This window comes from Pipistrellus kuhlii, unplaced genomic scaffold (assembly GCF_014108245.1).
Source record: "Pipistrellus kuhlii isolate mPipKuh1 unplaced genomic scaffold, mPipKuh1.p scaffold_m20_p_9, whole genome shotgun sequence".
Lineage (NCBI taxonomy): Eukaryota > Metazoa > Chordata > Mammalia > Chiroptera > Vespertilionidae > Pipistrellus > Pipistrellus kuhlii.
Genome location: NW_023425595.1, coordinates 22,871,489 through 22,898,917, shown reverse-complemented (window position 1 = coordinate 22,898,917; position 27,429 = coordinate 22,871,489). Strand labels below are relative to the sequence as shown.

The 27,429-nt window shown below is 37.4% G+C and overlaps 1 protein-coding gene across 21 annotated transcripts in view; it reads right to left on the bottom strand.

Annotated features, from left to right (window-relative positions):
* Positions 1-27,429, bottom strand: part of SOX6 (SRY-box transcription factor 6) — a 525,015-nt gene that overhangs the window by 98,299 nt on the left and 399,287 nt on the right. For 13 of the 21 annotated variants that reach the window (XM_045577988.1, XM_045577991.1, XM_045577992.1 and 10 more), the window contains 3 exons: positions 18,383-18,506; positions 9,908-9,987; positions 8,281-8,403 (listed from right to left, as the gene is read on the bottom strand). In XM_045577988.1, coding sequence (XP_045433944.1) covers positions 8,281-8,403; positions 9,908-9,987; positions 18,383-18,506 — 327 coding nt within the window. The remainder of the gene's footprint in view (positions 1-8,280; positions 8,404-9,907; positions 9,988-18,382; positions 18,507-27,429) is intronic. The other 8 variants (XM_036426320.2, XM_045577986.1, XM_045577994.1 and 5 more) reach the window with 3 other exon arrangements.

The following is a 27,429-nucleotide window of genomic DNA, read 5'->3' as shown; positions in this document are numbered from 1 at the left end:
AACAATCAGAAATTATATTCCTTCACTGAAAGCCAGGGTATATGGTATGCTTAATACAACTGAAAAGATGAGGTTGGCCCAGCCAGTGTGTCTCAGTGGTTGCGTGTCCAACTTTGAACCAGGAGGTCATGGCTCAATTCCCAGTCAGGGCACATGCCCAGGTTGCAGGCTTGACCCCCCCAGTGGGGGGCATGCAAGAGGCAGCTGATCAATAATTTTCTCTCATCATTGATGTTTCTATCTCTCCTTCTCCTTTTCTCTCTCTGAAATCAATAGAAATTTTTTTTAAAAGAAAAGATGAGCCTGAGGAGAATTGTGACTGTTCTATAATAGTGAGAAGTCACTGACTAGAATAAAAGTCTTTGTTTTGAATATCAAAATGAAACTAAGAACTAAGGCTAAATAATCAAACAAGTCTCAATTTCTTAAAACCTGTCCACCTAGGTTCAGCTGCACAGGGAGGTGGGTGGGATATTCTGTCAAAATGACTAAGATTTGTAATCCAAGTCTTTACTATAATTTTGTTTCTCTATTTTTTCCTTCTCAGATGAGGATGTAAACTCCATGAGAGAAAGAACTTTGTTTTATTCACTGATATTGCCCTAGTGTCTAGAACAGGTTTTCTCAACTTTAGTACTGATTTTTAGACTGGATAATTCTTTGTTATGAGGGTGTGTCCTGTGCATTGAGGGTATTCAGTAGCATCTCTGGTCTGCCTACCCACTGGATGCCAGTGATCTCTTCATCCCACCTCAAGTCAAATCTATCAAAAAGATCCCCAGATATTGTCAACTGAACCCTAGGGGGCAACATGCCTCCAGTTGAGGACCACTGATTTAGAAAAGTACTTTGCACATAATAAACACTAAACAAATATTTGTTGAATAATTGAATGATTAAATTTATTCTTTGAATTTTCATACAAACTTTTTCAAATTTCCTGAACATGATCCCTTATTTATAACCTACCTTTAAAAAAAAGATGTTGATATTACCCCAACATACAAATAGGCTTATGTCATTGTTACAATCAGATTCAAAGCTTAGTGTAATTTCAAGTAACATGATTTTATCCAGTTAATCTAAAGGAATAAGTGAATTAAGTGAAAACAGTCCAAACATGGACTGCCTAGGTTAAAAGTACCTCTATTTTAAACTGGCGACAAGTGGGCACTGCATGTTGCACTTTGTAGGGTTTTAAAAAGTCAACACCTGTGTACATTTTAAATAATAAAAGTTTTATGCGTATCTATCACATATTTATTTTTGATTAAGTTCCTGCTGGTCAAGGTCAATAGCATTATGGAAATTATTGATGAAATACCAAAAATCACGATTATATAGGTATAGATATATAGATATAGATAGATATAGATATAGATATAGATATAGATATAGATATAGATATTATTTCAAAGGTTGGTTACAGTTATTGAGCTGACTTATTCTATGTTTGGAAACTGAAATGAAGCATTTTCTAAAATACTAGAATTTTTTTTTAGTCCTCACTCAAGGATATGTTTATTGATTTGAAAGAGAAAAAAAGGAGAGAAAGAGAGAGAGAGATAGAAATTGATGTGAGAGAAACGCTGATCAGTTGCCTCCTGTACACACCCTAGCCAGAGATTAAACTTGCAACCTAGGCATGTTCCCTGACTGGAATTGAACCTACAATCTTCTGATGTATGGGACAATGCTCCAACAAAGCCATACCCGCCAGGGCAAACAACAGAACATTTTACTTTCTAATCTTCCAATATATCCTTAATCACATCATCTCTCTGATTTTCAAGGTAGTTCATTATAAACAGACAGATATATGATATGATACATGGTACCAACCAAGCAATACCTCAAAATCCAGTTTGGTTAAAAAAAAAAAGAAGAAGAATAAAACTACCTGTTACTTTTTTAGGAAACAGCACCTACTGGTAACATAGAGTCTAATTAAATACCAGTATTCATAAACTGGGAGCTCCCTGTTGAGAGGCTTAATTAGTGAGGCTGGAGTTAACTGTATGTTGGTGGAAATTGTATATTAGTAAAGATATAGGACTGCATTGATTTTGTAGTTCCCAGGTCCTGGGCTCCTACTAAGCCATCTCTGAGAGTATAACTGAACATCCCAGCAGTCAAATACTTAAGTACAGTGATTAACAGGGCTTAATTAAGAAATGTACTCTGTTAAATTTTAGGTATTACCTTAAAACCAACTGAAAATACATTTTCTAAAAGAAAGTCCAGTTTAATCTAATGCTTTAATTTGTGAGTATGTATAAACTTATTCTGTTTCACTCACTACAATAAGACTTCTAAATGCTAGGAAATATCTTCATATTTTACATCCTTCTCTGAATCTGCCTATATTTCTTTTTAAAAATATATTTGATTTCTTTTTTTTTTTTTTTTTTAAAGAGACGGAAGGAGAGAGATAGAGAGTTAGAAACATCAATGAGAAAGATCAATCAGCTGCCTTCTGCACACTCCCTACTGGGTATGTGCCCACAACCAAGGTACATGCCCTTGACTGGAATCAAACCTTGGATCCTTGAGTCTGCTGGCTGATGCTCCATTCCCTGAGCAAAACTGGCCAGGGCTGCCCATATTTCTTTTACCTACATCAGGATTCTCCTGGTACCTGCTATGCATTGTTTTTTGTTTGTTTGTTTATTTGTTTTAAGAAGACTACCTAGAAATGAAAAGCTGTTTACATAAAATAATGCTTCCTAAAGAGAAAGTACTTGATTGAATATCAATATATATAAAATAAAAAAAAAGTTTTCATAGAAGCTCAGGCTCCAGATGGTCCCCAAAGATAAAATTCATTAATTTATCAAATATTGAACCAGGCAATATTCAGGATGCAACAGTACACGAAAGAAACTTAAGTCCCTGAATTCAGTGACTTACATTCTAGTAAATTAGAGTTACCCATCAGAAGCACTTTAGGCAAAGAATCTGGAGTTTAATTGACTTCTTATTGGGATGTTGGAAAGTATTCCCTTATTTTGATGATTTTTTTTGCGGGGGGGACCTAACCTAAATAATCCCATTTACTATTCATAAAACCCTGCAAATAAATAGCCACTTTCTACAAAGAACAAACTCTAAAAAAGAGGGTAATTTGAAACCAGCACAGGACAACATAGCAAGTAATAGTGGAAACTTTAATCCAATAAACTGACTCCAACGTGGAGAGCTCACTCCATCAGCCTCAGTTCATCTAATCCAAGCTATAACGGTCCTCCAAAGTTCCATCACACTCTAAAGTCAAAGGAGTGAGGGAAGGCTGATTAAGAGAAGTAAGCATTTCTCCTCAAAGCACAACCCCATGGTTGACATCCTCAAAAACAAGCTTTGAATCAGTGCATTCCTTTTTCTTCACTGGGTAGCCAGTAATAGGCCACTCTAATCAACCCTTTATTCAGCTCTCTATTAGAAATCACAACCTCTCCAGACTACCCAGCGAAACTAGCTCACCCTCCCATTCCTCCACAGCCCTGAGGCATATTTGGGACTGCAAACAAGAGGACAGGGTAGGAGCCAGAAAGAGCATCTAAATACAACACTATAAAAATTCTGGCTGGAACAGAAATAGAGATAGAGCATTCTCAAGGTTGATGGGCACTTCTTCCCTTTCCATTTGTAGCATGGAAATTGTCAATATCATTTAAATAAAATATGAGTTTGGATTGACTTTTGCAAAAACTTCAATTGTTCTTCATCTTTGCAAACTTGGCAAGACTTAAATAGTTTCATTTAAGAATAACTTATAGTTGATAGGTTTTTCTAGTATTTTAAGGCTCCAATTATATTTCTTTCCTTACATCTTCCCTGAACTATACATAGTGCCCATCAAATAAAAGTGAAAATGCCTTTATATTGTTTTTAAAATTTTTTTCATATTTAATTCCTTTCGTTTAGACGACTACCCATACTATCATTATAAGAACGCATCCGTTAAAATATGTTCCAACTAAAGCTTGGTAGGCTTTGAATGCTCGATAAAAATCATTCTCTGAGGCTAATGAAGACAGAAATTCTGCCTATAACAATATTAAGTTTGTTTTCTCCAGTGATTCAGAGAAGTGAGCAATCTGTCAGTAATACATTGAGTGAAATTACTTGTCTTGTAGGAATAACTGCTGACAGTCACTGTATCTCAGGGTTGACCCAAACATCTCCCTGCTGACAAACAAATTACTATGTCTAACTTTGAAAAGGTAACTAGCTTGTTTTTAATTTTGATTGGTCTTTCAGAATCCCTTATACTTACACACAGTCCCATTCTTCATTGTATTAAAAGAAGAAGAAGGAAAAACAAAATGTGTTTTGGGTGGATAGGTTTGAATTAATGAGTAAAGGTGGGGGGAGGGAATAAAGAAAGAAAGCCTTACCATTTGGAGCTAAGAAAAAGAACTGTTATTGCTTCTTCCCGAGACTGTTGTGCAGATAAAACTGGTGAGTATGTCTACCCAACATTAAGACTGGCAGTGCCGCCAGTGACTGGCTGGGTGAGTGAACACATTACCGAGACAGTATTGTAGGAATTAATTTTCTTCAATAAAGTGATTTTTAAGGCTCATATATTTCACAATCTAAACATATGTCACTGTTTCATAAACAAAATAAATGGATTAAAATAATACATTACCAATATGCTGACATGTGGAGATGTCTTAATTAGAAATTCTTCAGCTGTGTGATATTTAACTGCTGTATTTGCTAAAGAGAGCATGTATCATTGAATAAGAAGGCATGAGACAGGTGTATCATTTTGCATGACATGGTTCCAGATTGTGTTTACTATAAGCTACAACTATGAAGCAACATTACTCCTAATTAAAAACAAAATTAAACAAGATCACCTTAAGGATCTATTATATTGAAAGTCATCACCTACAATGAATCAATACACCGAAACCACTTTTTCTTTTCTTTTCTTTTTTTTTTTTAAGAAAAAGTCATTCAGAGCTTAGTTTCTAAGACGATATTTCTTCAGAAACAATCTAACATCTTAGCTATTTAAAGGCCAGATTTACATGACCACCTCATTATACTGGTGCCCCTTCCTTAACATTCTTCTTGACTTACTTGAAGGACCAATGCTAACATAGCTGCGGAAAGCAAATGGCAACCGGTCCTGAAATTTATCTGGGTAGAGAATTGGAATAAGTAGCAATAGAACATATTGTTTACTGTAGCAAACGCCCTCTGTTCTCTAAAGGTCAAAAACACAGTAACCTTAGAGTTGCAGTTTCTGATTGTTCCCAGGATTAAAAACATTATCAAAATTAATGGTTCAAGCCCCTCAACCTTCAGATATATGAGTATTCATGACTCCATCTGCTGAACTGTTCAACTAAAAATAGCATTCTTTGGCATGCTCTCTTCTAATATTGTGCCCCTGAGACAGAAAAAAAAACCATGCCTTAGATTAGCTCAGAAAACCCACGATGTAAAAAGAAATATTTTCCGCATCTTCTTTATTCCAGAGAAAGACAGAATTGGAATGTACTAATGTATGAAGGGTCTTTCCATTTCAAACGTCTTCTCACTACTTGATAACAAAATGTTGGGCTTCCAGGGTATGCCCATAAACACTGTTAAGATTTATTCAGGCTTCTAACTGTTAGCAGTAACAACCTTCTAAGGACTAGTTAACTGTGACATCAGATAGGATCAGTGCTGAGCAATGCAGCAGGGCAGGTGTGGGGGTGGTGGTGGTATGTACGTATTGTAAACTTTATTTTTATTTTTTTACTAAGAATCTCTGTTTAGAAATAAAACAAGTTAACATACTTGCAATGCTTCCTCAGTATCAACAGTTTATCATGATAATGATTGTTGGAGCTGTGACATTTTAGCTTGTCAAAGAAGGGGAGAAAACCTGAGCTAGAAAAGAAAGCAGACTTTGAAATCAATAAAGCCAGCTATTATTAAATCTCCTCTCTAGTCTTGCTCAAGACTTTACATGTTAATGTCTGTAGCAGCTTCAATAGGAGTGTCTACTCTGCTGTTCATAAACATCCCAATAAACATGTTAGACTAACACCTGGAAAGTTTAGGCCAGTGGTCAGCAAACTCATTAGTCAACAGAGCCAAATAGCAACAGTTCAACGATTGAAATTTCTTTTGAGAGCCAAATTTTTTAAACTTAAGCTTCTTCTAATGCCACTTCTTAAAAATAGACTCACCCAGGCAGTGGTATTTTGTGGAAGAGCCACACTCAAGAAGCCAAAGAGCCTCATGTGGCTCTCGAGCCGCAGTTTGCCAACCATGGGTTTAGGCAATCTGCCTTTTCAACAAGGTCAAGCTTTTCTAAGCAGGGTACCATACAAGCAAACAGAACAAAGGTTTCCTAACATGCAGGAAAAACTTGCAAAAAAAATGGGAGCAAGAAAACAGAGCAAGGATAAACAGAAACCCAAGAAATTCTCTCAAACCAGCCCAAACTCAAACTGCAACGCGGTGAGGGCTCCTGTTTATTGGATTCTCTATTTAGCTCAGTAAAAGTGACAGGCGTTGGCATATGCTGTGCTTCTCGATCAGCATTGCTACAGCAACGCCCAGATCTGCCCTCCCATGTATGACATTATGGCATCAAAGCCCGACAGAAGCCAGACTCTACAGCATCAGGGGCCAGTGATGCTGTGACAGAAAGAAGTCAACTTCAGTGACTTGGGAAAAATTAGTAAACGAAAATCTGGGTAGAAAACCAGCTAAGAGAAGGATGATGGGATAAATCTCAACACTTCAGGAGAACCTAAACATCAAAGAGGAGAGGAAGGTCACCTGCTTTCATATTCTTTCAAGCGCTTAAAAGTTTAACAAACTCACTGTCCTTGAGAGGGTAAGCCTGCTATTTCACCCAGAAAGCTTCTTCTTCATGTCCCGTGTCATTTAGAAGTCAATCCCAAACATAGATTTTCAGAATGTCCAGAGATATGGTATCTTTTCTACATCCAAAAGCCTTAAGAGAGAAATCCTTTCTGGCTGTATAGCAGACAGCAGGTACTAAGAGTCTATGCCTGGTCATGCCTGGGTGGAAACCCCCGTAGAAAACATATCAAAAGGAACGGGTGGGAGCAAGGGGGCAGCGTGCTCTGGAATTCTTCCCTAGGCTGTTTCCAAGCTGGCCTTTGATCTTGCCCTCTTCTTTCTTATCTGGAGTAAACGTTATCATTTTCCCGAAATGTAGATTCAAAAGCAGAGAAGAAGTCACATGGACACTTTATTGAATAGATAGTATGCAATATGTATAGCTTGCAGAGCCAACAGAAGCTGAATATACAATGTTGGCCAGCTGTAATGACTTTCTGTTTTTATTTTTTTGAATTGGGTTTCCTATACTCGGTTAGAATATAAAATGTAGTATTACATCTAACCGAGAAAGTCAAAGTGTGTTTCAGTCTGAGGTAATCTCTCTCCTTTTTTTTTTTTTTTTTTTTAATGCAACAGCTAGCTGGCAACTCTCTAGTAGCTGAGAGTCCCAGAGACCAATGATATAGAAAAGGAATCAGGCACAAAATCAGAGAACAACTAGGTCCCTGTAGAAGAAAAGGACTTGGTTTGCAAAAGAGCCATATAAGCCATCTTCTCCCAAGTAGTAAGAATAACACACACACACATACCCAAAAAAACTAAGAGCTTTCCTGGAAGTTAAATATGAAAGGAATACTATCAAAATGTATGACGCAAAAAGCAACCAGCCAGGTCCAGGCACCCATCCCTACTTCAGCCTGAGAAATCTAAGTTAAGAAACCTGAATTAGGTAGAGTTAGAAATCCTAGGTAAAAACTTTGACTCCAGGAATATTTTGTAGCCTTGGTTAAAAAACTTGACCTCTCTGAACCTCTGTTGTTTATCTGTAGAAGCTGGACCATATTCTATCAACTTCACAGAGTTTTATGTGGTCAAATGAGATTTTTGTAATGTTTAAGTGTGTGTGTTTTTTGACAATATATGTCACTATACATTTTAAAAAGTAAAAATAAGTAAAGAAAATAAAGATGGTTTGAAAACACACATAATGTAAAAAATTTGCCTAAGTAGACATATAGAAATAAACAACCTAATTCAGGGGGCACTGGCTTGACATCTGCTTTTTTTTTTTTTTTTAAAGAAAAGGAGCAAAAAGGAGCCTCCTTAGGAATTAGAACTAAGAAATGATTATTTTGCAGTATTTAGGTTTTGTGTTTGCCACTTTTGAAAAAGCCTAGAACATGACTGAACAATCCAGTCCCCCACCCAATGAAGCACCAATGGAAGTATTCATACCTCAATCTGTTTGTGGTTGTAAGAGTGGCCACCACCATGTTCAAAGGTGTCCAAACTCCTGCCAAAACGGTCACTTAGGCCCTTTAGCCTTGGGTTAATTTGTGGGTGGGAGACATGACCCTTCTGTTTAGTAGCGTATTCAGAAAAAAAAAAAAAAAAAAAGAAAAAAAAAAAAAAAAAAAAAAAAAAAAAAAAAAAAAGACAAAACACACTGTCAGAACTCATGAAACAGGACACATATTTCTAAATCCAGGGTATTGACCACACCAATGCATAGAAAGCAGAAGGTTTAGGACCCAGATGTTCCTTCATAGAAACTTGGTACTTGTCTCTAAGATCAAACAATGGTACTGATTCTTATTCCTACCTCTGAATCAAGGGTATACACTCCATAGCTAGCTATCTAAAAAGGAGAAGTAGGTTCAATTTCCTAGTAGTGAGGTATTTTTTAGAGTTCACCAATTCAGTAAGTTCCAGTGTTAGTAGTGGGGAAGGAGAAGGCTTGGGAGAGATGTAAGGTTGCTACTCTTATAGGCAAAAACTTTTATTTCTGCTGGGCAGTGCATAACAAGGCTTTCTGGATGAGGCTTAGGATAAACACTCAAAGTCTTGCAAAAATTCTTACTTGACCACCCAATTGAAAATTATCAAAATAATGTTTTTTTATGGTAAAATATTTGTACATTTTTTAATGTTGAGGTTATGTAGGGAATAGCAATGAGGAAAGTAAAATGCCTAGCCAGGTGCTATCTCCTAGATTATTTAAGAAAACTCAAAAATAATCACAATAAGTTGGAAGAATACAATACTATCTTTAAACTCTCCACTGTATTGAAATGAAAGTTGACTGTTATCACATATTTTTAAATGTTTAAATTCTGAAGGTTTAACCACTATTTTAATATTATATTTTTGCTAAAAATATATACTCATTTAAAGTCAATTTCCCACTAAAATGGCAGTGTTGGAAGAATACAAAGATTTACCTAGTCCCACCTAGAAACACTTCATTTTACTGTGAAGAAGATATGGTGCAGATGATTTTTTTTTTTTTTCAGCTTCCTAAACACTTTCCCCCGAGTTTAACTTTTAAGTAAAGAACTTGGTCAGACATCGTGCCCAGACTTTCAACCTGGAATGAGGAAGAGGATGAAGTGACGACACACATGCTCAGGTGCAATATGTTTACATATTACTAAGTAGCTAATGTAATTTGGTAATAATGATCACCCCCTGTTCTATGAGCTGCTTGAAGAAAAACATCCAACACTGTTTTCTGTTTTGATGCTTATATGTAAAAGCTAATATGACATAAACTAAGACAGGGGTGGAAAATTGACAAGGAGAAAGATAATATGGCCAGGAACAGTCAGCCATAAAGAAACTGTAAAACCGTGAACTCACCTGATAGAGAATATCAAGTCCTAAGTCATCGTGTCATTTGTCCTTTAAAAATATTGAAACTGGCACTTTGCTATTTGCAACATGGTAAGTACATAAGGTGTTAATCCTCCCAGGCTATGCTTAAAAAACTATTTAACATTCGGGCCATTATTTAGCATACAGCTGGTTAGCAGTTTTCCACTAAGGCACTGGCGAGCATCCCGCATTTTCCTCTGGCACTTACCTGAAGCTGTAAAGGGCTGAGGCCCGAAGCGGCAGCAGCTGCCATTGTTGATGGAATGAACTGTACGGGGTAGTTATCACCTGTCGGAAAGAACAATGCGCACAGGTTTAGACAATGCGCGGGGAATCTCAGCAGACAAGTACAAACATGGCCCCGGGATTGCCTGAGCTTTACGACGTTGCTCTAAGCCCAAACATCTGCAGAAACAAAAGGCTTCGTTGGGCACAGACTTGCAGTGCTGCCTTGGAACTTTTTTGTTAACAGATAGCTGGTAGGCAAACTGGCAAAACATGAATGTGATGTTAAAAAAAAATTTAATGTGCAATTCAAGCATGTTCACTCCATTACAAATCTTGTAATACATCATTTTTTTAAGAGTAAAAAAAATATCTTAAAGCCAAGGCTGACACTCTGTTCACTAAGAAAGCATTAAGGCTTTTGTGTTAGAACAACAAAACCTGGCTGGGTAAGCAAGGCAGAGCGTTCGAGTCCCCAAAAAAGATTATCATCTGTTGACTGTCCATAACCCTAAACTATACTTATTTAAAAAAAAAAAAAAAAAAAAAAAAAACAGAGAAAACATTTCTAAAATGCAACCTCTTCAATCTGATAGCAGTGAGGGGGAATCTCATCTTATCTGGCAACATTCTGTGAAATGCCTGGTATCCCAAAGGGGGTGGAAAACATCATTTTTTTTCTGGGTTAGCTTCTGTGGAGCCTAGAACAGAACCATGCACTCCAGGTACTTATCGCTTACTCCTTGATGATGTGATAACATAACCTCACGTTTTACATGGACTATCTCCTTTGAATTTCAGAAAACACCGAGCGAGGTTCAACAGCGGTCAATGCCACATCCTAACTTGTTTCTGACGCCAGGCCTCTCCTAACTAGGGGGACGGAGGTGCCGACAGTGACCTAAGAACACAGGCTGTGTGCAGCAACCTGAGGGACCAGGAGAAAGCACTGAGGACTGTGTTGTGATCGTGGTAACTGAGGTAAAAAAAAAAAAAATGAATACTTGTGGATAAATCACATAACATCAGGGATTACATGGAGCATCACTTTGGCTCCGGCCACTCATTTAAAGTCAGTGTCGCGTGCTATCTCTGGGCTATATTTTAATAGGCTGTTCCTTCACACATTTTTGACATTTCTAATAATCATGCTGTTTTTGCATGAACTTTTCCACACTGAAAACTGAATGTATAATGAAGGGACGGTGTAGAAAGAATCACAGTAACAGTGGCAGTCAACTGGAAAGCAATCAAACCTCTTGGGTTTTTTTCTGCATGGACACCAGTACCTGGAGCCTTCCTGATGCCCCTGCTTCCCTGGGCCGCATCCTGCCTGCCACACGAAGGGCTCCTCAGCTGGCCCAATGTGCATGTTTAGTCACTTTCACTTTTAACAAATTGTTAGTTTCTAATCTGCACAGTCTCTTTGCATCATATCCATAATACCTCATCAGACCATTGAGTACAGTGTGTGCTCGTGTGCAGTCCAGTAACAATTGGCTTCTGATTGCATATGGGCGCTGCTACAATGCACTCACTAGCACTATGCTGTGCTGGTCTCCTATGGAGTAATGTTCAAAATATCTGATCTTGTTTTTCCCCTTCCATGAGGTTGATTTTGGTTTGCAGGGCTGCATGAGCTTTTCAAAAAAGTTAACTAGGCCAAATTATTTTTTTGTAGTAAGTGACTGTCGCTTTATGCTTAAGTAATTCTACTGATCTCCTTGATATTTAAACTAAATTATCGGATGAAAGAATATTCCTATCTAAGTCAAATAGCATTTCTTCGGTTGGTATCTGATCAGGTTTTAAAAAAATCGCAAAACGATGCTGAATTAATGATGCTTCAAAAATAGGGTGGGGAAAAAAATCACCATTCCAACTATCAACATGGACTGCCTCCTGGAACATTTTAGAACGATTCTTTCTTTAAATATCATGCATTATTCATACTAACGCTAAACCACAACCACAACCCCTGTAACTTTAATACCAGTTGCTTTATTTGTACTAAAACATTTTTCATGTCAAACATATTTTAAAAAATCAAACTCTAAAAGAATTCCCTGGGGCACTCCTTTTTTCATAGCTGTCATGCTTCTACGCTATGAAATAGCTGGGGTTTTTTTTAGTTTTTTTTTTAATAGTTTTTGGCTTGCTAGTTAATTTATTACTATCTCTACCACACCCTGTAGTACTCTCTCCAGCTCACCTGCTGGCTACAAACAGCTCTCTTTCTGCTGCTTGACAAGCTTATTTTTAAAGTGTTTCTAACTTTGCTGCTGGTTTGAATCTGTACGTTTCAATATAATCTTTGCAAAGCTATTTCTCCAGGACATATCATTGTATCGATATTAAAAGTGATGACGAATACATTAGACATTAGAGTAACAGTGATTATTAAAGGAAAATGAATACATTAGAGCAACAGTGATTATCACAGAAAATAATTAGGAGAGAGAGAAAAAGGAAAAGTCAAGAGAAGGAGAAGATAAGGGTGAAGAAAGGAGGGGGGGCATTATAAAAGTAGAAGAGGAAACTATAAGAGGGAAAGGGATTTAGGGTGTTGGGAAGTTTAATTTTTTTTTTTTTTATAACAAAGTTATGTGCTCTCCCCAACCCCCTTTAATTTCCTTCGTGTAAGAGTTGATCAAGAAGAAGTTCTCAGTGGCTGTCTTGGCAAGGAATCAGTCAACATGTTGTAGCAATTTTTTTCAAATTTGTCTCTGGATTTGAAATGCTTGCGTGAGCACCCATTCTTTTAAATTTGTACAAAGGAAGATGAAGCCTGTTGGAACAGGTTGGCTTTAGGCGCTGCCGAGCTCATACTCTGGCTCCTGCCACCTCTGGTGTTCGAAGACAACCTCCAAGAGATCGTCTGGGAAAGAATGCCCATTCTGCAAACCCATCTCTCCAGCCTTCTAGATTTTTCCAACTGACTGCTTTTACCTGAGGATTACAGAACACATACGAAACAGGATTTGAAACCTACGGGACGTTTGCCTAACATTCGTTTCACTTGTCACACTGAGTAACATTCCTTTGCAATCAAAGCAGCTCCACAGCAAGAGTCCCTGAGTGACAGAAAGTACATTGTATAATTTTCAGGGAAAACTAAATGAAACCAAACTTATTAAGACTTAACTACAGGAGGAAGGGGATCTAGGACTCAGGCTACCTCCTACAAGAATACTCCTAGTTTGTGTAATTCAGATAGAAATTCCACTTTTATTAGAGAGTCAAAACTCCTGTAGGTAAAATTCTATCCATTTAGTTCAATTCTTCAGAAAGACAAAGGACTGGGATGGTTGTGGTCTTCTGAGATATTCACTTCAGATATTAACCTATTAAGAGAATCATTTAAAGAGCTTGGGAGGAGTAGAGAAGAAAATACATTAAACTGGGAGACAGGATTCAAAGATTCTTCAGTTAACTGTCTCAAAGTCTCACACCTTACTTTACACAGAAAGAAAAATTCACTACACGACCCTAACTCTCTCAGAGATTATTGTGTGGTGGCATCATAAGTTGATGGCAAATTACTTGAGTTGCCAAATAACTTATATATAGACTCCACTTTTAGAAGCTATCCTCATTTTTGCTACAATGTAGAAATAGTTCAATCACTATCATCAATATAGACTTGGACATACCACTTTGCATCTTGCCTGGATGTATGTATTCAGAGTAGCAAAATATTACACTTCCTCTATATTCTAAAAAATTGCCATAATCAATTTGAATTTATCTTTGTGAAACATCACATTACATTGCAGCAAAAGTTAGCAGGTAATGGATGACTCTTAGAATCCTAAAAATAAAACAAAACCTTCCATTTGTTCTGAGGACAATTCGACAAACAAAAAAACTTTGGCAAGCATGATCTTATTTCTCCTGCTAAATTGCTCCTTCTCTGTTCATTAAAGAATAGATCAATAATGAGATAGATGAGTCTTGATCTTAGGAGTTTTTCTAAGAGTATCTGCATTTTTTTTTAATATTTTTAAATATGTTTTTATTGATTTCAGAGAGGAAGGAAGAAGGAAAGAGAGAGAGAGAAACATCAATGATGATAGAGAATCACTGATTGGCTGCCTCCTGCATGCCCCACACTGATGATCAAGCCTGCAACACAGGCATGTGCCCTGACCAGGGAATCAAACCACAAACTCCTGGTTCATAGGCTGACACTTAACCATTGAGCCATGCTGGCCAGGCTATCTGCATTGTTTTTGATACCTTCAAAGAAGCTAAGAATCAAGAATCAATCTTAATTTCTTCATCTGTTTCATAGATGCATCCATACCTCTGACTGATATATAAAAATCCATGGAATTTGTCACAATAGCAATTAAATAAGTGAGTGTGGATGAACTGATATAAATCCACCCCCGTTATAAGAAATGAAATTATAATACCAACTCAGTTTATGCCTTACTCAGTGTTAGCTCACCAATGATATAGACTCCATTTATGAAGGAGGAACAGTTAAAATAATCTCCATAAAACCAGGTTAGTTTACATGGATAAACAGTTTTTCTTCTTGGACTTCAAAAATTTTATTAATATTTAAAAATTAGAGCACTAATATGAAGAAACTAAGAGGCTTTGATTTCAAGTAGATAGATTTAATCAAGTATTCCGGCAATAGTGGTTACACACCTATGATTTAATTCTGGAAGCAGTAGAAATCCCAGCTTTATAAGATGTCATTTGGGAAACCCCATGCATATAAATCACTTTTTTTTTCTACAGAAAAAGCAAACACTAGATTTTTCTTAATGCCATCCACACTTATACCATGTCCATAAGGGTGTAAAATATCAAATCAGAGAACCAGTCTGGATTCTCTCTCTGCTAATTCCAAGATGGCAGTGCTTAGAAAAGTTAATCAATGTGTTTCACTTTCTTTTTTCTCAAGGAGCATCTTTTACTTTATTTTTATATTTAAATCTTTATTATTGACACCCCTCACCCCCACTGACCTCTTCTAGCTTTCCTGCCCCAGCTTCAGGCCTTCACCATCCTATTGTCTGTGGCCGTGGGTTATGAATACCAGTATATGCATACAAGTTCTTTGGTTGTTTGGCTTTTTTTTTCTTTTCTCCTCTAACAAAATAGAAATAATGCTACTTTTATATTATAATTATTATGAAAATTAAATTAGAATATATATTATATTTATATAATTATTTTATATAAATGCTTATTTCATTTATTTACTAGTATATATAATGTATTATTTATATGTTTATAGACAAATAAATAGTGCTCAATAAATGCTAAATGAAACAAAGGAATTAAAAAGAAGCAGTAGATAACAATTAATAAAATCTAGAAGAAATGGACAAATTCTTGAAAAACACAAATTACTTAAATGGATTTGAAAAAAAGTAAAAAATACCAACAGAACTATAATAGGTAAAGAGACTGGATCAGTAATCAAAATGTCTCAACAAAGAAAAGTCTTAGATCAGATGGCTTTACCAGTAAGTTTTATTGAATATTGGAGAAAAAAATGTTCCCAAAATCTTCAACAAGAGAGAAGGGGGGGGGGGGGGGTTCTTCCTAACTATTCAGTAATGAAACCAACATTTCCTTGATACCAAATCCAGATAAAGACATCACAGGAAAATAAAAACACAAAAAACAGACCAATATCTTTTATGAATATAAATACAAAGATCCTCAACAAAATATTAGCATACTGAATCCAAAAACATATTAAAAGTATTATTCACTACTAGAGGCCTGGTGCACAAAATTCATGCATGGAGGGGGGGGGGGGTGTCCCTTAACCCAACCTGCACCCTCTTTAATCTGGGACCCCTCTTATAATCCAGGACTGCTGGTTCCCAACCGCTTGCCTGATTGCTCCTAACTGCTTCTGCCTGCCCACCTGATAACACCCTAACCACTCCCCTGCCAGTCTAATTGCCCCTAACTGCCCTCCCCTGCTGGCCTGGTCACCCTTAACTGCCCTCCTCTGCCAACCTGGTTGTCCCTAACTGTCCTCCCCTGCAGGCCTGGTCATGCCCAACTGCCCTCCCCTACTGGCCTGCCACCCACAATTCCCCTCCCCTGCAGGCCATCTTGTGGCGGCCATCTTATGTCCACATAGGGGCAGCCATTTTGACTACATGGGGGTGGCCATCTTGTGTGTTGGAGTGATGGTCAATTTGCATATTACTCTTTTATTAGACAGGATGACTAGGTAATATTTATCCCAAGAATGCAAGAGTGGTTCAACATCTAAAAGAATCAGTATAATACATCATATTTATAGAACAAAGGGGGAAAAATCCCAATCAGTTATCTCAACTGATGCCTTTGACAAAATCTAATAACAATTCATGATAGGAAAAATCATCTCACAAAAGTAGGAATACAGGAAAAGTTCATAAACATGCACAATTCCTGTGGACAACACTCCTCAGTAAGCCGGTGAGGTGGGGGAGCTTGCTTGCTGTTCACTGTGCACAGGAACCCTGCAATGCCCAGAGCAATGAGCAAACTATCTGAAAGTCCCAGAGCCCTTAAAATATGTTAGCTTAGACTCTGCTAACATGGATTCGGAAACAGACAACTTCCATGTGAATATCACCCCAAGAAGAGGCTGGCTGTCTAGCAATAAAGATAATTATTCGATCAGCTGGCAGCATAGACTCTCTGGAATCGTTTTAGGTTATGGGAAAGTATATAGAAAAGGGGGAAAAAAGAGAGTCCTTTATTTTGTAACTTATGAAGAACAAGGTAGCGTTTGCACAGCCTCTTGCTTAGTGGACCAAAATATCAAGTTATGTGATCGTTGCACAGCTTTCATATGTGACAAAACTCCTCTCTTCTAAAAACGTAGTCATTGTTTCATGCGTATTTCAAGTGAAATTACCATAGCTCAGTTTACAGCAGAAAAGTTTTCTTACTCCAGACTCTGATCCAAATTCAGACTCTGGTCCAGAATTCTCCTCCCCAAATTCAGGTGAATGACAAGATTGAATAGATTAAGTCTCCTGAATATGTGATTTAACTTCAATAGGGTATATATATATATATATATATATATATATATATATCCCAATTAACTCCATAGAGTATATAACTTGTTCTGAAAATTCTGCTCTAGAAAAAAAATCAATGTTTAGCAATCCAAATACCACAACTGTCTTTCACTCAGGTGTCCAAAAAAACCTTTCATTCTAAGGATTGACTTTTTTTTCTTTTAAATTTGAGGAATTTTCAAAGTCAGTTCTTAAATTAGTCAATCCATTAACGTCTCTATTCTTTAAATCATTTGAGTTTTCACACACATCTTACCTTGCCTTACAAGGAAGGGTATACTCGGCCAAATGCAAAAGAGTCATCAATAGCAGCAAGCAGTTAAAATAGATACCCAAATCCACCAAGTTTGTTTTTATGCTACTTAGTAAACTTCCTTACCAAACATTTTAGTAGAGTGATTTATATTTTATTAGTGTTTTAAGCATATTAAAATATCTTTGTTCACTTTGTAAACCCCACACACACAAAAAACCCTGCTGCACTCACATTTGTTACACACAGATTTGGTGGTTAATATAAGCAGGTTAATATGTTAAAAAGAACTTGACACAGAAATTATTAATGAGTAGAACAAGGTCACTACTTCTGAGCTGAGGTCACTTACAAAGAATGCACAAATGAAATGAAGGTTGACTTTTATTTACTTGACTATCTTCTTACATTGGATTCCTTTGGCAACATATCTTTAAACATTTAAAGCCCTGTTTACAAGGAGGCTCTGAAAGAAGCTTCAAACCATTCTGTGTCCCTAATTGAATTCCCTAGGAGTCCAGTAAACTCAGAGGAATAAAGAAAAATCACAACATTTGCTAAATCATCTCAAAACATATTTCACTGCAAGGTTATATGACCTGTTTTTTGAGGTTCCAAGATGAATGAGAAAATACTACTGAATGTTTCCTTATTTAGACTAACATCAAAAAGAACTTTAGCTATTAATGCTAAGTTAATTAAATCAATCCAGTTTTAATTCTTCTTCCAAGAGAAATCAGACAACAACTAATAACAACATTTTATACTGTACGTGACCACTCGGCCAGAATATAAAAGCTCTCGGGAAGGAAAGCATCTGTAACCAAAGACAATTATTCACAGTAAAGGTATGAGACAGAGCTAATAAAAATGTGTAATCGCCCCCAGGAAAAGTAGCACTTTATCTATGAATTTAAAAAAAAAATCAAGTAGAAGGAGAGAAAGTAAAAGTTTTTAGCAACCAATTAGTTTATTAACATGTCACCTTCCCAATTAACTTCCCAGTTCTAATTTTACTTTTAAATAAGCTTTTCATGATCTTTGTACTCCTAGTTCTTTCATGTGCTCCAGTGTTTGTTGTGACTACTAAGCAAAAACATGTGGATTTTAGCATTTCCAAAAGAATGTTAAATCCCTCTCTACTTACCTGGTTTGTATGTTATTCCAGGGGGGAAGAGGAATCCCTGCTGGGCAGCAGCAGCTGCTGCCAGGGTCCGCTGGTCATGTGGAAAAATTGGGATCATGAGCGGAGGCATGTGACCCTGAACCTGCTAAACAGAAGAGAGCCTATGATCAGACAGAGAGCAAATGTACGCCAAGAAGTATTTGTTTTTCACTCCTGGTGGTGTGTGGGTACCCAAACAGCCACCCACCTCCAACCTCATTCCAAATATGCTCCCTCAGAAAACTCGCATTCCACAAGTCCCCTCTCTGAAATTCCATTAGCACAGCAAGAACATCACCTCCTTGTGAATTGGCTTCACCCCGGCTTCCATAACTAAATTGCAGTGACTGGTTTTCTTTTATCTTAACTTTATTTTTCCTTTTTTAAAAACAAAGAAATACATTGCTTCTCACATTGCAGTGTTTAAGGTTTACCCTTACGCCAGCTTTGCATCCTGTGCTTTATTTTGAAAACAGTATTTAGCATCCTTGGGCAGAAAATAATGTCTAATTGTTATGTATTCCAAAAGCTGTGTCTCCCCAGTTAAGTGTCTTATTTCAAAGCCTCACTGCATTATGTGAAACATATAGCTCTTCAGATTTAAGGCTTACTCCATCTTGGCTCCCAATTAAACTAATATTCTTTGCCATACACACCTCGGTGTAACATATAAATTGCTTGTCTGGCTAAGCAGTTTTACAGCTTTATGCACTACCATGTAGCTCGGTAATTATGGAGTTGTATTCAGAGAGCATTTCATAATAAATCCTACTACATCAAATTTCATTTGACCTCAATAAATGTATCAAAGAGCACAAAAATGCAAAATAGAAAATCTTCACTCTCTATATCAGTATTTGTATTCCTTATAAAGAAAGTGAGCGCTATGACAGAATCATGCCCGTGGAAATCACACTTTAATTTTCCAGCTCCCTCCTTTCCTGGAGGCATGCTGCCCCTGGTTCTCCAGAGCATCCCAGGAAGGTTTAGTCTTGGCTTTCAGGGCCTGATTCTATATGTTGAACTATGGGACTTTTGTTATATAAAGGTCAAAAATAGTGTATTAACAGAAATGATCTTTTAGTTCAAACTGGGTTTTGGCCTCCTTACTAGTATAAGAAGGCTACATGATATTCTATTTAAGATGTAAACCTTTACCACTAATTCTACCAGCCCCAAACCTTTCCCCTGTTTAAATTCCTAAATCTTCTCTTCAGGCAGAAATCTACACACTTGCTGACGACTCTGTTTAAAGAGCACTAACTTGCCTTGTCCTATCCTTGTTTCCTCCACATCCAGGGACATGGTGCAAAATGCTTCTGTGTGGGTCTAAGAGGTTTCATTTACCAACAGTTTTTTCTCTAGGGAAGGCCCTATGATGTGGGTTAATAAAGGGCAAGCAAAAAATAAACACTTTACAGTATTTTTCTGAATTCATTTCTCAGGAAAATCAACTTATAATAAAAAGGTCTTTGTGCAATTACTACCTTGCCAGTGGGGCGTGAAAGAAACTAGCTTTAGGCAGCTATTTCTTCCATTTTAGCTGAGGTAAGCCCAAGTTTTGTACAGGAGAGTACAAACTTAGCCTGCTTAAATTGGAGCTGATCCCCTAGTGCCCAGGTCTTGCCTTTAACCCTGAAAAAAACAAACTCTAAGTTTGCTTTCAACCCCAGCTGATTGTGACCCGATGCAAATCTGAGATGTCAACATTGAGGGCACTGTGCTACGACAGAAAATAAAACATGGTATTCTTTGAGGGTGACTATTGCTCAGTGCAAGAGAATATAGAAGGAAATCATTTCATTTACTCCTAGAAATATGGTCCTCTCAAATACCCAGCATATAGCACAGATGCTTCACACTCTAAAAAAGGGGAACAAAAAAGTGAGAAGTCTAGGTAACATATTTATTTAATCTTTTTTTCTGTCATTTAACAAACATTTATTACATTTATTTATCTATTTATTTATTTATTTATTTATTTATTTTAATCCTCACTCAAGGATTAAATGCTCCATAGTTTTTGAGAGAGAGAGAGAGAGAGAGAGAGAGAGAGAGAGAGAGAGAATGTGAGAGAAAAATCTATTGCTTTCCTCCTGTATACACCCCAACCAGGGAACGAACCCACAACCTAGGCATGTGCCTTGTCTAGGAAACAAACCTGCAACCTTTGGTGCTTGAGACAATGCTCCAACCAATGAGCCACCTTAATAGTCATGGCTATGAGGTTGTTATTATGTGTGATAGATCTTGAGAAGTAGCTGGGGGAAAATGGAGGCCATTTAGCTTGGATAGAACAGATATGTTATATTCAAATGTTTGAAGGAATGATATATGGTAGATGAACCAGATTAAGTCTGAGCAGAACTAGGTTCAAAAGAAAGAGATTTAAGGGAAGTTTAATGCAAAGAATTTTCTAATAGTGAGTTCTCCAACAATCAGTGATGAAAGAGCGTGTGTGCCATTTCCCTAGAGGTGGTCAAGTAAAGGCTGCACACCTCCATGTGAGAAATTCGTGAAAGGACATGTGAAACTGAAACCCTGATTAGGTAATGATCTATAGAGGCTTTGCAACTTGATAATTCTATGGTCCTTTAAGAGTCAACATTAGGGAGATAATGCAACCTAGCCATTCTTTCAGCTATTCCACAGATAATTTATTCACAATCTACTCTGCTTACAAAGGCTTTGCTGCCAAACAATCTGAGCTTACATCTGTATACTGTCTTTCTGTTGGCTGTGTGATCTTGAACACTCATTTAACCTTCCTGAGTCTATTCTGTCATGTAAAAAGCAAAGCCAGTGATACTACCTTACATGGTTATTGTGAGGATTAATAGACAAGGAAAGTCACGCTTGTGGCACAGTGAGTGGCACATAATAGGCACTCAGTAAGCATTAGGTTTTTGCTCTCTCTTCGATATAACTTGAATATACAGTACTAGAAAATTATCAATTTTCTGATAAAAGGAGAAACAGTAGGTCTTACCCATAACTCTAATTCAAAAATGAAAACATGAGCCAACTAAATAATTCCATTTGGCAGGCAGAGGCTTGTCATGTTCTCGGCAGACACCACACCTCACAGAGCATTATCCCATCCCAAGAATCAAGAAAACCGTGAAAAAGAAGAGGTGGATTACTGGGATCATTTGAAGATGTAATTATTCAATAAGCAGCATGTTAGGAGGAAAACATAATTTTATTTCCACGGTGCCCAAGCTCTTCATATCATAAGGGATCAATGGCAATTGGGCATCAGACCTTAATTCTTGAATCTTGGTGCCTGAAGATATTTCCTTTGTAACTAGCTCTGTACATGAGAAAACTAAGCAAACTATCGAGGGTCCCTTTTTATTAATGTCAAAGAGCAATAGAGGTTTCATGTGAACGTAAGCTGTAATAGTTTAGGGAAGTTCTTTTCTGTCCATCACCCTCTAAAGGTAAGAAATGTTAGACATCTTCAATGCAATTATCTCAGAGGCAGTTTCAATAAAATGGAGATCAAAGTAAATGAGAGAAATGGAAGGCATAGAGAGAACAATAGTAATAATAGATTCAGAGGTGGAACGGAGTTTAGAATTGATCTCACCTAGTAGTTCTCCAAGTATGGTCCCTGACCAGCAGCACCAGCCATACCTGAGAATTTTTAAAAAACAAATGATGGGGCTCCACCCCAGACCTATGAATCAGGAACTCTGGGGTTGGATCCCACTATCTAAAATGTAGACTAAAATAATCTAGAGCAGTGATGCTCAAATTTTAGTGTGCATCAGAATCTGGAGGGCTTGTTAAAACAAAGATTGCTCAACCCCACCCTCAAAGTCTCTGAATCAGTAGATTCGAGGTAGGGGCCCAAGAGGGTATTTTTCTACCAAATCCCCATGTGAACTGAAGCTAGTGCTGCTGGTCCAGGACTACTCTTTGAAGATCACTAATCTAAATCGAACCTTACATGGAACCAGGTGACTAGAGAAGGTAAAAGATATAAGCCTGAGGTTACACTGCCTATGACCAAGCTGGATCTAGAGCCCAGAGCTGCTAATTACCCAGTCCAGGGCTTTTTCTATTTAATCAAATGGACTTTAGTGATAGAAAACAAGGGAAACCACCTGTGTACACACTTTCGGTAGAGAAAAATCTGGAGCCCTGCAACTAAAAACAATTTTGTTTCAGAGAAACCCTGATTAAGTAATGACCTATGGAGGCTTTGCAACTATTGTTGGAGTGTGGCTATTATATCTGTTTAGTTTCAGTTTCTTTTGTCTTCTCCCTTGTTTTGCACCCAGGACAATTTGATCATAAATCTACTGTAACTAATTCCAATAATTTATTATAATACATTCAGTAGCTATGATCATTTAGCTCCAAGTGATAAAATGTTCCTTAACTTGTCTTAAGTAAAACAATAATATGCCCTTTACTAAACACAAACCAAAATATCCAGTGGTCAATTAGGATCTAGGCTGAGAGATGATAGAAAGCTCCTTTCTAGCTCTAATTCCAGAAGTAACAGTGGTGGTAATAATAACCACAGCAGCTAGTCCTTTTCAGTGCTGCCTATATGACCAGCATGGGGAAAATGATTTACATGCTCTATCTCATTTAATCTTCAAAATTCTATGGTGTGCTTATTGTTATTCTCATTCCCTTAATGAGGAAGTCAAAACCATGAAAGGTTAAATAACTTTGGTCAATTAAAAAGTGGTAGAACCAGGATTCAAGTCCCAGATAAATTAGGCTCGAAGTCTATACTTTTAAGTCCCATTTAAAGTCATCTCTTACTAAACCAAACTAATCACAAAGAATTATTATAACAATTATTTGACTGGAAGTTTTATAAACATAATTTTAATTTATATAAGGTTGTAATAAATGATACATAGAAATTCAATGTACTTTTACCCAGTTTCCTCCAATAGTAGCATCTTGAAAAACTACAGTACAACATCACAACTAGGGTAATGACATTGATATAATCCAACAATCTTATCCAGATTTCCCCAGTGTGATACTATTTTAAAGAAATTATCAGTCTTAAAAATTAGTAAGGATAATGGAGGTCTATGAATACTTCCAACGACCATCTGTTATAGAAAACTCACCAGTACAACTCATTGGTGCAAATAATCATGTGTTGTATAACAACATTTCGGTCAATGAAAAGCCACATATACGAAGGTGGTACCATACAATTATAATAGAGCAGAAAATTTCCCAGCAGCATAGTGATACCATAGTCATTGTAATGTCTAGAGTAGGGGTGTCGAACTCAATCAGAGAAGGGGCCAAAATCTAAAATCCAGCCTAAATCGCGGGCCGAATGGTTTACTGAACAGTCATAAACTGTCATTGTGATGGAAACGCAGCAGAGTGCAGTGATGACAGCGCGGTGCGGGCCACATTGCAAGGCCTGGCGGGATGGATTTGGCCCCCGGGCCTTGTGTTTGACACATGTGGTCTAGAGCAACAAATTATCCACGTGTTTGTTTTGATGTTGTTATAAACAAACCTACTGTGCTGCCAGGTGTATAAAAATATAGCACTTACAACCACAGTAGTAGGCTATACCATCTAGGTTTGTGTAACTACATTCTATAATGTTTGCACAACAAACAAGTCACCAAACAATGCATTTCTCAAAAGGTAACCCTGTCATAGCAGCTCATGACTATAATATAAGTGGGAAGTATAAATTAAGGCAACAATTTCCCCCTTTCATGACTGTCCATTCATTGTACTTACTAGAAGATTATTGGTTGAAGGTGGGAAATAGAAAACAAGGGCAAGTTAGCAGGAAGAGATAAGAGGGTTTGGTGGCTACACAAAAGCACATAGCACCTAGAGTACTTTCCTCCTATGGAAACTGAATTAAGTCCCCTGGGTGAGTATTAGTGCTTAACGCAGATAAAGAATTTTGAAGGTACAGAACAGCCTCCACCCTGCCCTGAAGAATGTAAGCCTGCCTTTCCTTTTCCTTCCCATCATCCTATTTTCCCATCTGGTGACATGCCAGGAAAGGCACTCACACTGGAAACAGCAACCTCCAAAAATAGTTTACAGAAGAATAAAAAATAATAGAATTCCCCTTGCTGCATCAAAGAATGACCAGTTTCCACATGTATTTTCCAAGATGTTATCAAAAATTCAAAATAGCATCCTTTCTGCTTGAAAAGGTAGCTTTCCCTTAGCACAAATTCACAGATACTTGGTAATTATCCTGTAGATAAAGGAGTAGAATAGATTTTGTTAAGACAAAGAGTGAAACTTGATGTGGCCAAAAATATTTCTCTGAGTATGAAACTGCATTATTTTTATTGCTCTGGAAGTCAGCAATAACTGGCTGGATATGTCACGTGAATGACTAATGAGAAACTGGGAAACCATCGTAGGTGAAGCTCAGCCAGTGCGTCATGGAAGGAACACAAAGCACACCCCAAATCACAACTGTCCATTAACTCTAACCCCCACAGTTCCTCACCAAAGCAGCTCCCTTTTGGAAAGGAAGGAAATACTTCTTGATCAAATAGGGTACATGACAATGATTTTTTAATTTTCTTTAATGTCTTTATTGATTAAGGTATCATATATGTCCTTATCCCACCATTACCCCTCCCAGCCCTCCCCCCTCCCCCCACCTCACACCCTCACCCCCTGTTGTCTGTGTCCATTGGTTAGGTTTGTATGCCAGGGAATTTTAATTGCTTGGATATTCCTCACTTCGTTCAGGCAATCCAGACAGCAGCAGATGCATGTGAAACACTTAGGTTCTGTCTCTTCCTATTTCTAAAACAGAATTGTTGCATCAACACTTATCCCCTTTGTTTTCTCTGTGCTAAGTTGTTGATGATGCTATTTTTTGCCATCTGCCCCAGAGCTTCATTAAAGATACATGAATGGGCTAACTGGCCTGATATCTTGTGAGGAACAGGTGCTATTGTTTGTCCCTGAAGACTTGCACTAAAGATATGACTCAGAATACTTGAGAAAGAGCATCTGCAGCAGTCAGTCAGAGAGCAACTTGGCAGAGACCTGGCTACGTGCTAATATGCAAACACACTCAGGGGGACTCATTTTCTCTTTCACGAAGATTACCTAACTTTTTTAGTGATGGGAAACAAGAATTTGTGTTGAAAATGATAAGAATATCAGTGTCTATTAGTGAGTTAAAGGCAGTGAGCAAATGAAGATCTTTTTAATGCTTTACTTCTAGAATATCATTCCTCATGGGGTTTAATTGGATCACACTTTTTTAAAATCTGTCGGAAGAAGTGTATCCAATGTTTATAAATCATGACAGAAGGAAGGAAAGACAGAGACAGAAAATAAAGGGTGAGAAGGAGTGATCAGAGAAGAGAGAGAATACAGACAGAAAAGGTGAGAAGGGGAGGGAAATTATTTAAAGGCCATATTCTTTATTGCAAAGAACAGCTGAGTCATTTGTGTAAAGTGTTACCACTGTAAGAGCTGCAGTGTCTACAGTGAAAGAAATAAAGGCCCCAGAAAGCTTACATTAAAAGCCTTCAAGGTTAGGAAGGTGTCTTCTGACTGTCTAAAAGTGCATGCTGAGCCCTTTTGAGAGTTAGGAAGGAAAAGGTCTCATTTGATAGGATAAATAGTGCCTTAACTATAAATACTTTTAGTTTTAAACTTTGTTTGTTTGTTTGTTTGTTTGTTTGTTAAAAATCAGTCTAATATGTTTAGACTCTTCTTTGGCCTGCCTCAGAAAGCATAATGCAGTTGGTCAACCCACTGAACTTCTCGTGGTTGACCTGTTTGAAGTACACTAAGGAACCTTATAGTATATATATCCTACCCTAGTATTCACTAATTGTTTCAATCAATTAATCATCTCCCTCCAGGTAAATTGAATGTCCTGAATGGCCTGTGCCATTTGTATTTCCCCACTGCTCTTATCACCGGGCTAAAAACATACTAGGCATTTTGCTTCAACTGATGGATCCAAGAGCCAACTAAGGCCTAAGCACAGGTTTTCTAAGCACTAATTTCCATAGATTAGTATTGTTAATGCAGCTGCAAAAGATGTAAAACTGTAGCTGTTCTCACTCCAGAAAAGAATAAAAAAATACTTTTAAATGCATCTTGATATCACCTTGTTTATTTTTCATTTGTCTTATTTAGCAAACCTTGGGTTGCTGCAGCTAATGGAGGAGAGCAAATCCTTGCTTCCTAGAGAATCTAGTTAGCTCTAGCAGGGGAATAATCAAACTGAAATTTCATTGGGAACAATTCTGGGACACAGCTTTTTAAAAATATTTGAGAACAGAGTCTCATCTTCTCAGATGTTTCCAATCCAATAAATATGCATTGTGCAAATAATGTAACTGCACCCAGGTGAGGATCCTGCTTTGTGTGATTTTGTTTGTTGATGGCAGGATCTTCTCTCTCTCTCTCTCTCTCTCTCTCTCTCTCTCTCTCTCTCTCTCTCTCTCTCTCTCTCTCTCTCTCTCTCTCCCCCTCACCCCTTCCTTCCTCACCAACTCCCCCAACCCAAATAAGGACAATATACTACTTTGGTACCATTGTTATCATTGCCCTTTAATATGCAATTTCTTCCTAGAACTTGCAAGCTGCTGCCACCACTCTTCCCAAGACCCTCACTAAAGAACAAGAAAACCCCTGAAAAGATAGGATAAACTCAAGATATTAAAGTTTAAAGGCATCATTAAAAATTTTTTAAATATATTTCTATTGATTTAGAGAAAGCAAGATAGAAACATCAATGATGAAAGAGAATCATTAATTGGCTGCCTCCTGCACACCCCCTACTAGGGATTGATCACACAGACCCAGGCATGTGCCCTTGGCCAGAATTGAACCTGGTATCCTTCAGTCCACAGGCTGAAACTCTACCCACTGAGCCAAACTGGCTAGGGCAAAGGGCAAAGACATCATTTTAAAAACTCAGGCCTTAGTCTTTCAAAGTTATATGTTTTAGTTTGAATATTAGAGCTAAATTTACACTTATGATACATATTTTTATGTATGTATATTATCCTGTTAACCGG